Source organism: Mixophyes fleayi, chromosome 3 (assembly GCF_038048845.1).
Source record: "Mixophyes fleayi isolate aMixFle1 chromosome 3, aMixFle1.hap1, whole genome shotgun sequence".
NCBI classification, from domain to species: Eukaryota; Metazoa; Chordata; class Amphibia; order Anura; family Limnodynastidae; genus Mixophyes; species Mixophyes fleayi.
Window position 1 is genome coordinate 250,197,919 of NC_134404.1, and position 15,909 is coordinate 250,213,827.

General features: G+C 41.8%; 1 protein-coding gene across 2 annotated transcripts in view; it reads left to right on the forward strand.

The window, feature by feature from the left end:
- TFB1M (transcription factor B1, mitochondrial) overlaps nt 1–15,909 on the forward strand; it is a 127,471-nt gene that overhangs the window by 82,002 nt on the left and 29,560 nt on the right. For both annotated transcript variants that reach the window (XM_075203388.1, XM_075203390.1), the window contains 2 exons: nt 5,067–5,218; nt 6,763–6,882. In XM_075203388.1, the coding sequence (XP_075059489.1) occupies nt 5,067–5,218; nt 6,763–6,882 (272 nt within the window). The remainder of the gene's footprint in view (nt 1–5,066; nt 5,219–6,762; nt 6,883–15,909) is intronic.

Consider the following 15,909-nt stretch of genomic DNA (forward strand, 5'->3'; position numbering starts at 1 on the left):
GTCTGGAGTAAAGGCACTTTAAAACTCAAACTATTTGAGTAGCAACTGCTCCCCTATTATGCCCATCCCATCTGGAGCCATCATCATTTTTTAGTAAAGTGCCTTTGAAATAGGGCATGTTTCTGTAGGACTCTTGCTTTGGAGTTGTATTTATTTATTTTCCCCTGTATATTTTATTGTACAGAGATGCCTTTTAGGGAATGAATAGCCTGTTGGCTTCCTTCACTCTGGGTCCCCATCTTGGTGTGAGTAAGCCTGTCTGCTTTCCTTACACCAGTATCCCTCTCTGTCTCTTCATCGCACGGGTGATAGAGCAGCAGAGATGCTCTGTTGACAGTGTACAGAGGAGAAGGGAGCAAGTACACAACGTGGATGCGGAGATGCTACCATCCCCTTAGCAATGAGCAGTTCTTGGCATTAACAATACGTCCTTGTCAATGCAGTGCGCGCACAACAGACCTACAATGGAGAGAATGGTTGCTGTGGATGTCGGAGCACAGTGAGTAATGCGGGTGGCATTACCCACTGTCTACCATGGTGAAGGACCATCCTCTGCAAGGCTTCTTTTTCCACAAGTTTTCTCCTCTCCTTCTGTGGCCATTTTGCTGATAGCATCGCGTCAGCTGTCTCCTCTCTCTGCCCTACTTTCTGGTGCCATTTCACAGAGTTCTATATACTTTATAAACTGTATATTTATTTCTGTATCTTTCTTTCGTCTAGTGTTCAGGATAATAACAGATGGGCTTTAATTTCCTTGGGACATGTGAGATAGAGTACTATGATCGGGATTCGCCTGTGATTGCACCAGCGGCCATGGAGGAACTGACTTGGGCTAATTCACTTGCAGCATCTATGAACTCGCTCAGGTAAAGTCTCAGTCCAAAGAGGTAGGTCACTCTTCTCATTGTCTAAATGCACCAACACATTCTGCCTTAACAGCCTGTACCACTCATTAGTGGGACTTCCCAGACTGAGGCAGGTCTGGCAGTATCGGTCGCTGAGTCCGCCCAAGGTCTTGCAACGGCTACTTCCTCATTGGAACGCCTGGTTATCACTTCCCATAAGTCAACAGGCAAACGTCAAATTCCTTATACCCAACTCTGATCTTTCTTCTGAAGAAGATGGGGAGTTGCTTCAGGAGTCTGAGGGGAAAACCTCTTTGTGTGTAGAAGACACCTCTAAATCACAGTGTGTGAATGATTTAATCCTAGGCATTAATCATACTTCAGGATACTTCTGAAGTACAGATTTTTCAGGGTTCTCCTCTTTTTTAAGAGGCAGAAAAATCTGACTGTTTGTTTCTAGCCTTCTCCTCAGCTCTTAGAGTTGGTTGCTGAGGCCTTGCTGAAACCTGGCAGAAAGTTTCAGATGCTGGGTAAATTGAAATCGTTTTTCTCTTTGCCTTTGGAGGAGTCTGTTAAATGGGAGAGTTCTTCCACAGTGGATCCTCCTATTGCCCTTCTAACCAGAGTCACTGCTATTCCGGTGCAGGGAGCAGTTTTGCTCTAGGATTCTGCGAATAAAAAGTGTGGCTTTCTTCTTAAAGCTGCATATGTGGCTGAGGGAACTTTGTTTAGAACAAACATGTCTACAGCCTGGGTCAACAAGGCCATTCAAACATGGGCGAAACAGTTGGATAAGAGCCTAGAGCTGATTTGTTGGTATTAGTTGAGCATATATTCAGAAAGTGTCTGACTTTGTAGGTCAGGCATATTTAGCCTTTCTGCTCTCATTATTGCGGCCATGTGTTCTTTGTGGCTGCGCTTTTGGTCCGCTGACGCGGACTCAAAGCATACACTAAAGTCTTTGCCATTTGATGGGGTCACTCTGTTTAGTTTCGAGCTGGAACATGTCATTCAGGTAGCCACAGGCAGCAAGAGCTCTTTTCTGCCTCTCAGCAGTGCTAAAACAAAGTAACCCAGGTTTGGGTTCTTTCGTCCCTTTGGTAGGTTAAGAGCAGCTACCACCAAAGGGCTGTCCTCTTCCTCTAAGGAAAGTTACCATAGGGGCCGGGACTCTGTCAGACGCAGAACTCCCAAGCCATCGGACAATACCTTCACATTACGGTATAATTCTCCACAATATAGTGGTGGGTGCCCATCTGCTGCAATTTCAGAATCCGTGGCGAGACTCGACTTTGGATGCCTGGGATTCAGTGTATTGTACTCGAGGCTATGTCATAGACCTCGTAAAATTCCCACTGCACAGATTTTTCACCACAGGTCTGCCCTCATATGGACTCAGGCGGCTGGGGCTCCAGGAAGCTTCTGGTTTTAGGCGTGATTATTTCGGTCTAATTCTGGAAAAGGGTTTGAGTAAAATCTCAAACCTCTTTCTAGTTACAAAGCTGGATGGATCATTTCATCAGATCCTGAATCTTGGAACTCTTGATTTTCTCCACAGTAACAGGATCCATCCAGGAGAATGGTCCCTCGACGCAGATGCCTTTGCTCTTGGAAGGTGGTGTTTAAGTTGGGAGTGCTGTGCTATAACCCCACGTTTCTGGTGGTTCATTCTGACAGGACCGTGCTTTGCACTAAACCCTCATTTGTGCCGAAGGTGGTCTCACGTTTTCACTTGAACCAGGAGATGCTGCGGTGTTTTGTCCTAGGTCTCAGCCTCCTGATGTATTCGTGCACCTAGACCGGTGCTGATGGGCTTGATGGCTCATTCAACAAGATGCTTCGTTGGCAGTGCGTCACGGTGCTTCGGGCCAAACAGTCGTCTGTCCACACATTTTCCAAATTCACGTTGCAGAGCTTTGCATCTCAAGATGCTAGCTTTGGGCATAATGTTTTATGCGCAGCTGTTTCAAAGCAATCCCTCCCGTAGTGGCAACTTTAGTATGTCTCAATTGTCACAGTGTCCCCCAATGGCAGGAAGAGAAAAGAGGATTTTTTACTAACCATAAAATTAATTTCTCTGACTCCATTGGGGGACACTGCGCTCCCTTCCATTGTTCTGGCTGTGTCGTTGTTGTTATTTACCTTTTAAAATGTTCTTTAATCTGGGCTTTGTTATATTAAAACTGAGTATGGATCCAGATAGGATGGGCATAGTAGTTTGAGTTTTAAAGTGCCTTTACTCCAGATCAGCTTACTATACCCTAATGGAGTCAGAGAAATAGATTTTATGGTGAGTAAAAAAAATCCTCTTTTTCAGAATAAGAAGCTGGAGCATAAATTGATTATGAAGCTACCTTCAGCCTCGTAGTATAATGTACTATTTTGTGAAGGCAACATGTATAGTTAAAGGAGCAATAATTTAAACAATTATAATTAGAAAGCATGGTCTTCTAAGATTCTAACAATATATTAGCATTTCTAATTTTTCATATTACATTGTCCCTTTTTTACATATTATGTATTCTTTTATTACTTTGTTGTGATTTGTCTTCATCTAAGTCCTGATAAAAGGCTGGGATTCTGAGGCAACACAACATTTTTATTTTTTATGTATTGGAATCCAACTGTCTAATTTTGATAAACCTTTAGATTTATTAACTGGTAATACCCCTTGGCAGCAATGTTTACATTTTGAACATGACACAAATTGGTTAAAAGGGTGGCACATTTCTCTTTAGAGAGCTATTTAATATTGCTGTTACTATTATTTATAAAACACCGACATATTTATTACTATGTACATAAGCGGATAAATCATTAGTTACACGAGATACACAAATTTAGAGAGACATTAAAAGGACCCTGCTCATAAGGTCTTCCACGTTGAGTAGGATCTGGGCTAGCTAGACGCAAGGAAAGAAGAAAAGATTTCAACAGCAACAACAACATTAAGGTTGTGACATTGCCATATGTGAGCAAGATTAAACAGTTGGGGTATGAAATAGGTAGGTTAGGTAAAAGGCTTGAACAATGCTTGAATGAAGGAGAGTATTTAGAAACAGGAAATATGTATTGTGGAGCTGTGTGGTAAAGAAATGTATAGGTTAGTGTTAACAGCTTGAACTTTATACTAGAGGAAAGGGAAAGCTATTACTCAGGGGTTACACAGAGGGAAAGCAGAAGAAGATCAGCACCGGTACTTTATGATGGTTCATAAATCTCCGCTCAGGTGGTTTATTAAATTTAACAACATTATTGCAATAGTCCATGTCATGTGACTACATTTCACTGTTGCAGATTTACTTTTATTTTTGTCCGTCCTGCTAGATGACCCACATGCACAAACTGACAAACGGATACCTTGACATTCTCCTGTAGTATTCGCTGTTCCAGTTCAAAATGTATTGTTCCCTTAATGAATGTGTGCCATTAAGCTTTGTTATTCCCACTGCTTCCCATTTGGATAAGGGTTAGTTTTTTTTAACTTTAACATTTCTAGTATCTTTTAGCATTTATTTCACTTATCTTGTTTGTCCAAAGAACATTCTTCCAATAGCCTTTTGGCTCATCCATGTATTATTGGCAAATTGCAATATTATATTTGGAGAGCAAGACATTTCTGCTTGATGAATCTGCAATGTTAACTTGTTTTGTTTGTTTTGTTGTATCTTTATGCCAATTTATATTTAGTTTTTTTGTCAAAAATGTAGAATTTCAAGCTGATTTGTAATGCACCTGCGCTTGCATGTGTTAGCTCTGTGGCAACTGTTATGGGACTTACCATTAGGGTTCCTGATGCCAGGGTAAAGGTGCATCTAAAAGTGGTCTGGCTGCATATTGAATGTTTAAGGCAGCAATTGAGATGGACAACTTCTTAGGATAAAATAAATTTGTTCAGACAATAGCATTATGATTGTGATGAGGTAAATGGTGTGTTGCAGCATGGGGTACTGTTTTGGCTACAAGGTAGATTTTGGGCAATGTAATTGGGTGGCATAATTTTGAGAAAGGAGAGAAACTAGGTAGTTACTTGTAGGTGCTGGAGGCTCTTAAAAACTATGCTGTTGGGCCCAGTAATTTACATCAATGGTCCACTTTAATTTAGTAAACTTTTGGAGGTATGCCTTTATTTCTTTAAGTAAACATGATTTCAAATTATAATATAAATCTAGAAACTTAGATGATATTTTTTATTGATTATTCACTTTTTCATATGTCCAGATCCACCAAATGTGCACATTATTGGGAATCTGCCTTTCAATGTGTCGACTCCTCTGATCGTCAAGTGGTTTGAGGAGATTGCAAACCGAACTGGCCCATTTTCTTATGGTAGAACACAGATGACATTGACTTTTCAGCATGAGGTAGCAGAGGTATGCCTCATACAGTTTATTTTTACATAAATAAATCTTAAAAATCTTAAGTTTCTCAGCATCTTCTTGCCTACCTTCTTATTTCAAATAGAATGTCAATCAGTCCTAAATGCCAAATAATGAGCCTCAAGTAAAATTGATGATCTCAGAAATTTAAGAAGCAAGACTGGTAAAGTGCCCACATTATTTTGAGTTTGATCAATGAAAGGAGATTCCACTTTGATCAATAAAAGGAGATCCCACTTTATTGTGGGTAAATTATATGGCTGTATATTGTGTAAAAATAAAACCAAAAACAAGGTTTGACAAAATATGGTAGCCATAGCGAGTAGAAAATACACTGACTGCTCTACAGGAGACACCCAGCTATCCCAAATTTCCCTACATCTCTTCTATCCGGGCCCAAGGCATTGCAAACCACAGTCAGAGATCTTACTGAGGGGTGTCAGGGAATTGCAATGAATCTGCTACACTCCGATTCACTGCCAGACTGTCACTCACATACAGTATTGAGGAGCTTTTAGTCTCACAGTTAAAGTTTCAACTCGTGAGACTAAGCTTAGCAAAGCAGCAGGCTAGAGCTAGCTAACCTGGTTCTCCTTGCTGGCCCTGAGAGCACCTCACAGGTGGGTAATTTTTTTTTATATTTTTTCTTTAGAAATTTCTGGCTCTTAAGTTTTGGTCATGACTCCTAAGGCTGGTTATACACTACATGGGTTTCAGCAAACTATCGGGCCAATCACACGATAAACAACTGTTCGACACCATATCTCATTAGTGTGTACGCTCCAACAATGATCAATTATCGTTCATCATCATCATCATTTATTTATATAGCGCCACTAATTCACATCAGTCCCTGCCCCATTGGAGCTTACAGTCTAAATTCCCTAATATAGACACACACTCACACACATAGACATATACATACAGACAGAGAGGTAGAGACCAAGGCCAACTTCTGATAGCAGCTAATTAACCTACCAGTATGTTTTTGGAGCGTGGGAGGAAACCAGAGCACCCGGAGGAAACCCACGCAAACACAGGGAGAACATACAAACTCCACACAGATAAGGCCATGGTCGGGAATGGAACTTATGACCCTAGTGCTGCGAAGCACAAGTGCTAACCACTAGGCCACTGTGCTGCCCATAAGCAAATCTCGTTCAACGATGGAACGATGTTGTTACAATTTTGCAGTGTGTATGCACTCAGAACCGGCCATAGTCCATCGATTTCTGTGGAGTCTGCCAGTCCTGATTTCTGTGGAGTCACAATCTTTTCAGCCGATGGTTATGACAGATGAAGAGCACAGATCTGAAGTTAAATCTTGTAAAACTTGTTTAGTGTGTACAAATGAATCGGCATGCTGTTCGCAATTTTATTATTTTTTTCAGTCGTTGGTAAAATCGTTAACTATATCTCATTGGGAGAAATTTTCTGTAGTGTGTATCCAGCCTAACTCTTAGAGAAATTTGTCAACCCTGTTGTAAACATAATAAGTTCATGAGTTTCTCTTTTTGCACTGCTTTGACTGTTTACAGAGGATGATAGCCCCTGTTGGCAATAAACAACGTAGTAGACTGTCTATCATGACCCAGTATCTCTGCAATGTGAAACATTGCTTTTCTATTCCTGGACGGGCCTTTGTTCCTAAACCTGAGGTAAGATTACTTCAACTTTATATATGTTTAATAAAGATATTTTTTATTTGTCTAGTTTTTAACCTATAATTGTTTGCTACACTTGTGCTTCTTTAAGTCATTATACATTTATGGAAAAACAAATTGGATTTTTTTTAATTAAAAGAAAATATAAAATCAGTAAAAATATAGATAAGCATAGCAATACAATTGGAAATATAGAATAGATATAAATGGGAACTGCCCGAAACATAAATAAGCATTTCCAAATGTTTTCTAGCAGGAGATCAAAAGAGAACCGCTGAACATCAGCAGACATAGTGGGATTGTCAGCCACGGTTTTACTTCTTTTGGGGTGGTGGGGAGCATAGGTAAGCAGTTTTCTTTTTATGGGAAGTAAATGCCACTTCTACCAGTTTGTACACATAGTTTGTGTCAAATTGAGGTGTGTACCTACTGCCAACAGAAAGCATGATAGACCGTAATTCTAGTGTGTCTGTTTTCTGGTCTGTAAAATTGTCTAGTATAGCTCTGTTCACAGTACAGCTATCTATCATACTTTTTCCTTATTAATATGTTAATATACATTTAATGTGTGTGAATTCTGTCATTTTTATACTGTGATATTGCATTAACAGATTTTCTTTTTTTTTCTTTTACCAACTATCAAACACAGTATGTACAGTATATGTAAAATAAAAGGGTTATTCCACCTATAAATACTATATTTCCAACAATGCCTTTCTCCCTTGTTAGCATGTCTGGCATGCAGTGCAGCCACTGTAATACAGACTTCTACCAGACAGACAGCAGGCAGTTTTTAAATGAAACAGAGGTCACTGAATTATAGTCAACACAAAAGTTGCTGAGCTGTAGCAGCGATCTTATAAGTTGTGTTTCCCAATTATGTGTTATTGTGAGTTTGTGTTTTATAACTTTTATTGTCTGTATAATGAGTCATATGTTACATGAATTCGTGTCATGGAAAGGCTGGCAATTCTTAGTCTGGGAGGGCAAACACAAGTGACTGGCCCGGGCTGTTTCTAGTATCGCTCATTGAACAAATGAGCCTTGCCAAAGTCCCGTTGTCCTTACTTGTCTAAAGTAGATTTGATTTTACACAGCCAAAGAAATGGGGAGAGATTAGAATTGTTGGAGGACAGCCACCAAACTGTGATTGAATAGCATGTCTGAGCTGTAAATAATGGTAAAATGCAGTGTGTGGTAAATCAAAGTCCCGCCCAAGTTGGGCAAAAGATTTAAATATCCCAGATTCGTAGAAATGACCTATTGCGGATACCCTATATTTGTGTAAAAATATATCATCACTCCGTTTATTCAGCTCCGGTAACATAGTATTGAGCCAAATCGGAATGTCAGGGTCAAGTCCCTCTCCCCCCATTAACCCGTGAGCCATATTCCATATCTTAATTTCCTGAGACACAATGGGGAGATCCAACCTAGTGGACTTACCTATCAGAAGAACCTGGAGTGGGGAAAACAGAGGCTCGCTCACCACGGAAACCAACTAAAGCGCTATCCGGTGCGGTATATAACCAGTCATGTAAATTTTATAATTGAGCTGCCATATAATAAAATTTAAAGTTAAGATTGGGCAATGCTAGGCCACCTTCCATTTTAGATTTACAAAGAATATTCAATTTAATTCTGGTTCGTCTATCACTCCAGATAAATGAGGAGAGTAAAGAGTTATCAGCTGAAAAATACGATATATAATAATATGGGATAAATGGAATATATATTGGTGAGTGCTGCAAAGCATAGAGATATTTGGATTGCATAATCATCATCATCACCATTTATTTATATAGTGCCACTGATTCTGCAGCGCAGGACAGAGAACTTATTCACATCAGTCCCTGCCCCATTGGAGCTTACAGTCTAAATTCCCTAACATACACAGAGAGAGAGAGAGGGGGAGCTAGACTAGGGACAATTTTGATAGCAGCCAATTAACCTACCAGTATGTTTTTGGAGTGTGGGAGGAAACTGGAGCACCCAGAGTAAACACACGCAAACACGGGGAGAACATTCAAACTCCACACAGATAAGGCCATGGTCGGGAATTGAACTCATGACCCCAGTGCTGTGAGGCAGAAGTGCTAACCACTTAGCCACCGTGCTGCCCTCATTTTAAATAGGTTGATTCTTCCTGTCACAGTCAACGGGAGCCGCTTCCAAGTGTGAGACCTGTGCTTAAAGTGGTTTGTGACGGGGTTGATATTTAATTTGATATAATCTTTTGAGTTAGGGGTAATCCAGGTGCCGAGGTACCTGAAACGCAGCATCCATTGAAGAGGGATGCCAAGCGGAATGAGAGGCGTGAGGGCACCATTGATTGGAAATATGCAGGATTTATCTCAATTTACTTTTAAACCAGAATAATGGCCAAAGTTATCTACAACCGCTAATAGGTTGTCCAGAGACGCGTCTGTTTCTGATAGAATCGATAGCATATTATCTGCGTACAGAGCAGTGGTATCTGTGGCCCGGCCAACTGGAAGGCCGGGTATACCAGGATTAACTCGAATTAAGCAGGCCAGCAGCTCAATTGTCATTGTGAATAATGCAGGAGAGAGTGGGCATTCTTGACAGGTACCTCATCCAAGTCCAAACGGGGCCATCCACCCACACCCGTGCCACTGGAGTAAGATATAATATGTAGATCCATTGAATAATGTGGGTCCAAAACCAAATCTCCTAAGCACCTCCCAGAGATAGATCCAGTCCTTCGAGTCAAAAGCCTTGGCGGTATCCAGAGATACCACCGCAGCCCCAGACTAGGAGATATGAGCCATCTGTATGTGCATGTACAAGTGACGCAGGTTGGTGGTAGTGGATCTGCCCGGCATGAAACACGTCTGGTCTGGATGAGTGATCTGATTTATAACAGTATTGAGCCGGGTGGCTAGAATTTTAGCGAGTATTTTAACATCCGATCCCTATAATGAGATAGGGCGATAGGAATCAGGATATAGGATGTCCTTGTCAGGTTTGGGCAGAACTACAATTAATGCTTCCGACATTGAAGGGGAAATGGTATTAGATTCTAGTAATCTATTATAGTGAGCTAGAAGTTGAGGGGTAAAAAAGCTTTCAATCAAAATGCCATCTATTCCCGGGACGTTGCGATTAGGAAAGGAAGCGATTGCCAACTCTACCTCCGCCACTGTGAGGGGGGCATTCAGGAGGGCAACAGCCTGAGCTTGGGAAGGTGGATGGAGTTCAGGTATCTATTAAGTTGCACCTCTGTGAACTATAGCGAACTATAGTAATTTAGAAAGGTGTTAGCAATACCAGTTCCCGTGAAATGTTTGACATGGTTGTGATCAAAGATAGTCGTGACTGCCCTATCCGCCCTCCTTCCTCCCGAGCCAAGCAAGCCATATAACTACCACCCATGTCTGTCCCAGTGTATTGGGAATGTCCAGTAAATAATAGCCGCTTCTTAGCCTTGTCAAATAGAAAATCTGACCGCTCACTCTATGCATTTAACCATCCAATCCTATCTTCAAGTATATGGGAAGCCAAGTATTTAGATTCAAGTTTCTTGTACTGTTGTTCTAATTCTAATTCCCTGTGTGGACTAGAATTTTTAATGTCCGCTATCTTTTTCAAAAGCGTACCCTGCATGAATGCCTTGAAGGCATCCCATATAAGTGCTGGGTTGCCAAGCCTGTTGTCTCTAAAATATCCCTCCCGCAAGGATATAAGATTTGAACGATACGCCATAGGCTCTAACCAAGCTGGATGTAGCTTCCAGATGCGCATACCATTTTCTGTGGCAATGTCAACTTGAGCTAGTACAGGAGACTGATCAGAAATGCCTCTTGGCAGGTACTCTATTGTGGACACTAAGGGCAACAATTTTGAAGAAAAAAGAATGAGATCTATTCGAGAGAGTGAGTTATAAGTAGTGGAGTGACAGGAAAATTGCAGCTTATCTGGGTGATGCAATCGCTAAGCATCTATAAGTCCCATATCCTTAAGGAGCCCAGAAAATACTGTGGGGTTTTGACGGCAATCTTTCTGAACTTTCCCTCCATCTGTTGAGGGCAGGATTGAGGACATTATTACAATCGCCCATACAGACAACCTGGGTATCAGGAGATTAAACTATGAATGATGCTGCTTTTCCAAGCACCTCAGCACCATATGGAGGTGGGATGTAGACAGCAAGGATTACAATTGGTGAGGACTCGCTCACAGCCCCTAAAAACACAAATCTGCCATAATTGTAGGTGATCTAATGTGAAGCGTAAATGTTTCCTAATGAGGAAGGAGACTCCTCTAGAATTAGGAGAGTGTATGGAGTGATAGGCCCACCCCATCCATGGTTTTTAGTGGCATTATTTTGCTACCGTGTGAATGAGTTTTCACTAGACAAATGACATCTGGAGAGTATTTCCGGAGATGGGACAATACCAGGGAGCGCTTGATGTTATCATTCAGATCCCTGACATTCCAGGTGAGCAAGCAGAGTCCACCCACAACAGGATTATTTACTGTTATAATGACTTAGGAGAAGACTGGTGAAATTAGGATGGGACAGTGATTGGGAAACGCTTATTTGAGGATAGGACTCCCAAGAGCCGCTCAGTTGTTGACTAAAAGAAGAATACAAAATTGGCACAATGAGAACAGGAATAACCCACATGTAATTCATCAACATGCACTTAGTGGATTCCACATCATAAATCATCATCATCCTCATCATTTATTTATATAGCGCCACTAATTCCGCAGCGCTGTACAGAGAACTCGTTCACATCAGTCCCTGCCCCATTGGAACTTACAGTCTAAATTCCCTAACATACACACACACACACACACACAGACAGACTAGGATCAATTTGATAGCAGCCAATTAACCTACTAGTATGTTTTTGGAGTGTGGGAGGAAACCGGAGCACCCGGAGGAAACCCACGCAAACACAGGGAGAACATACAAACTCCACACAGATAGGGCCATGGTTGGGAATCAAACTCATGACCCCAGTGCTGTGAGGCAGTAGTGCTAACCACTATGCCACTGTGGTGCATTTGAAAAACTAAAAATTTAACATTGAAGCAAACCTAGTCTGTTGAACTTTCCAACATATCTTATAAGAATGTAAAGCAGAAAGCTGTACGGCTAAAATTTGCACACACATATGAAAAACAATAGACCTTCCCAACCCACCAGACATACCCAACATATTAACTAACTACAGTATGTTTGGATCCCTACAACAAAAGAAAACTACCCCTAAAATATATTTACCTACCAATTAATAGACCAGGGGGGGTCGCTAGGCTTTTACTAGCTAGAACTCTCCCAAGTATATGTACCCAATCAACTCATGCACTAACATTTTAAGTTCATGTTAATATTGATATTGAGGGAGCACAATAAGCAGTATGTGTTTTAGTAAACAGCTAATCAGAGGATCCATAGATCATGTAGCAAGACCTGAATCAGAAATTTAGGCATATCTCCTTCAAGGGTTTGGAGCTCTCGCAGGCGGCCTCCTGTTGAGCCAATCCACAACATCATTGTGATGTAGAAATGTTGTTTGCCATCCGCTGACACCCGCAGCTTGGTCAGGTATAACATGGAATAAGGCATTTGTAGATCACATAGCCTCTTTTTGACCTGGGTGATTGAAGCTCTGTGTCACTCACTGTACTTCTAGGTCTGGAGCTGGGCCAGTTGTCCCTCTGCCTGTGCTGCGCCGTGGCCGTCCGCCGTCTTGACTGGGCTTCTGCGCGTTTGCAGATCGGGAGGTCTCTTTGTGGCCTTTCCTTTATTGGTATTGGCTATCCATTAGCCTTGTCTCTATTTAAGGCACTCCTGACCCCTCCTTAATTGTCTGATCTTGAATCTCACCTCCTCGTGTCAGCTGAGTACCTTGTTTCTGTGGCTGCTGGTAAACTTGCCTCCTGCTGTATGCTGTAGTGACCGCTGCATCTCACTTGTTGGCCGGATACTCTTAGCCACATCCGTGGTAAACCTGCCTCCCGCTGTATGCTTTAGTGACCGCTGTTTCTCACCTGTTGGCCGGATACTTCTCAGCCACAACTGTGGTCAACTAGCCTGCCGCTATAGACTGAAGTGACTGTTACCTATTACCTGTTGGCCACCTTTCATTCTATCAGCATTCATTATTCTGGCCAATTGCCACTATCGTGTTATATCTTTCTCATTGGACTTATTTGCGTTAGTGTTATTGGGATAACATTACCTCTGTTTGCTTATCCTATAGTTTATGTTTCATTATCTCTTCTGCTGGACAAGTGTTGTTACCATCATTGTATATATCTATGTTCACCTGAGTACCCTTTCATTGTTTCTATTATCAACGTTATAGTTAGCTGTATTCCGTTGCTCTGTAGCACTCTTGGGGACCACGACCTGCGCTGTGACGCAGCAAAACCAAAACCCTCTTGCGGGGGTCCCTGGAGAAGACCAGTCACTGCGTTAGACTCTGCGCCTCGAGAGTAGTGATAACAACTAGCAGAGCATTGGGTCAAGAACTCTAGTGACCGTGACACTCTGCTTTTTAGGCCTTCCAAAGGCAAAGTCAGGGAAGGCAGAGATAACATGATTGTCGTATTTGAGGGGGCCTTGTTGTCCTACCAGCCTTAAGACCGTATCTCTGTATTCAAAGTGGAGGATCTTAGCGATGAAGGTTTGCGAGGGAGCGCCAGGAGGAGGTGCCCATGGAGGGGAGACGGTGTGCCCTCTCAACTGCGAAGTGAGGGGAGAATGCCTCTCTCCCAAATTCTTTGATTAACAAGCTATCCAGGAATGCCTCTTGATTAGGTCCCTCCACCTTCTCATAGAGACCCACAAATCTCAAATTATTGTGCCGGAGCCGTCCCTCGAAATCCAATATTTTTTGTTTACACTGTGTAATATGAGCAAGCAGGTCAGCAAACATGCCCTGAACATGAGCGGTAGAATCTTCCAATGAGGAGATCCTGTGTTCAGCTTCGTTCACCCGCTCACGCATTTATTTGGAGATCATGGTGAATAAGGGAGAGTTCAGCCTGCACCTCCCCAATTTTCTCAGTAACCTTCTTTTCACTAGCAGCAGTAGCCAGTAATATTTGCTGCAATGAGGGGCCGACCTTAGATGGTTGTGGATCAGGTACCGGTGGAGCAGTTGGGGTCCGAGTGGAGGGCGCCTTCTCTCTTGATTTGCAGATGTGGATTGACGAGCATATCACTCCAGTTTGGTCGTGGAAGCAGCTGCATAATTGTGTTTTCCCATGATGTTGAAAACAGTTGTGTGGCAGGGAGAGTGTAAATACCGTGCTCTGCAGTGCAGGTGTACCGTATAGCCAAAGTTCACAGAGAGTAACCTAGACCAATCTCTCACAATTTCCACAATGTTCCCAGTAATATATAGAAGGTTAAAGTAATATCTAGAGAGTTGATATAAAGATGTATAAAGATTATTACTTGAGGCTCGTTTCTCAGATAAGATGCGCAAATATCGTTGAACAGGAAGCTACCCCGGGACGGATGTAACACCTAATCAGCTCCTCACTCACCACCAAGTACACAGAGCAGCCCCCGATCTGCCCAGAGTGACAGTGGCTTGGTTTCCAGGATACAGGTGGGATCTGGTGAATCCAGACAGGCTTAGCCCCTTTACATCGGAGGCAGAATATGTGGATGTCTGGGGCACCTAAAACTGGTCTGTGCTCTTCATTTTAATCGTAGCAGTGATTAATATGGGTATATAAGGATAAATTGGTACGGATTTTGTGGGAGAATAGGAAGTTCATTTCCTACTCCATGCTAGCCCAGGCCACGCCCCCATACCTGTTTTTGTTTATGTTTTCACTTAGAAAACATTGTGATGTATTTCATTGTAAATACATATATGTACAACACAGAAATTAAGAACTTCATATAATTTAGTGTTTATGGGCCTGATTCATTAAGGATCTTAAATGAAGAGGATTCTTATTTCGGTCTCCTGGACAAAACCATGTTACAATGCAGGGGTGCAAATGAGTGTTCTGTTTTGCACATAAGTTAAATACTTCCTGTTTTTTCATGTAGCACACACATATCAACTTTAAATTTCAGTGTACAAATAAGCTATCAAGTATTTGTGTGCTACATGAAAAAAACAGTCAGTATTTTAATTTATGTGCAAAACAGAACACTCATTTGCAACCCTGCATTGTAACATGGTTTTGTCCAGGAGACTGAAATAAGAATCCTCTTCATTTAAGTTGATGGGCCACTTATTAGAGAAGTTAAAGTTGTTGTGATGTGCCATTCACTAGTTTTCTTACAGAAATCAGCTCTTATTGACCTTTGGAAGTGGGACAAAGAGTGAGCAGCAGTGGCAATTGGCGGGGTCAGTGTGGTAATTATTGTGGGAACAGGCTCAGAGTGTACATAGTTGTACAGTCATTGCCAAAAGTTTTCAGAATGACACAAGTATTGGTTTTCACAAAGTTTGCTGCTTCAGTGTTTTTAGACCTTTTTGTCAGATGTTGCTATGGTATATTGAAGTAAAATTCCAAGAAATTCATAAGTGTCAAAGGCTTTTATTGACAATTACATTAAGTTTATGCAAAGAATCAATATTTGCAGTGTTGACCCTTCTTTTTGAAGACCCCTGCAATTCGCCCTGGCATGCTGTCAATCAACTTCTGGGCCAGATACTGACAGATGGCCGCCCATTCTTGCCTAATCAATGCTTGGAGTTTGGCAGAAATTGCGGGTTTTTGTTTGTCCACCTCGTGAGGATTGACCACAAGTTCTCAATGGGATTAATGGCTGGGGAGTTTCCTGGCCATGGACCCAAAATGTATATGTTTTGATTCCTGCGCCACTTAGTTATCACTTTTGCCTTATGGCAAGGTGCTCTGTCATGCTGGAAAAGGCATTGTTCAACACCAAACTGTTCTTTGATTGTTGGGAGAAGTTGCTCTTGGAAGATGTTGTGGTACCATTCTTTATTCATGGCTGTGTTCTTAGGGAAAATTGTGAGTGAGCCCACTCCCTTGGCTGAGAAGTAA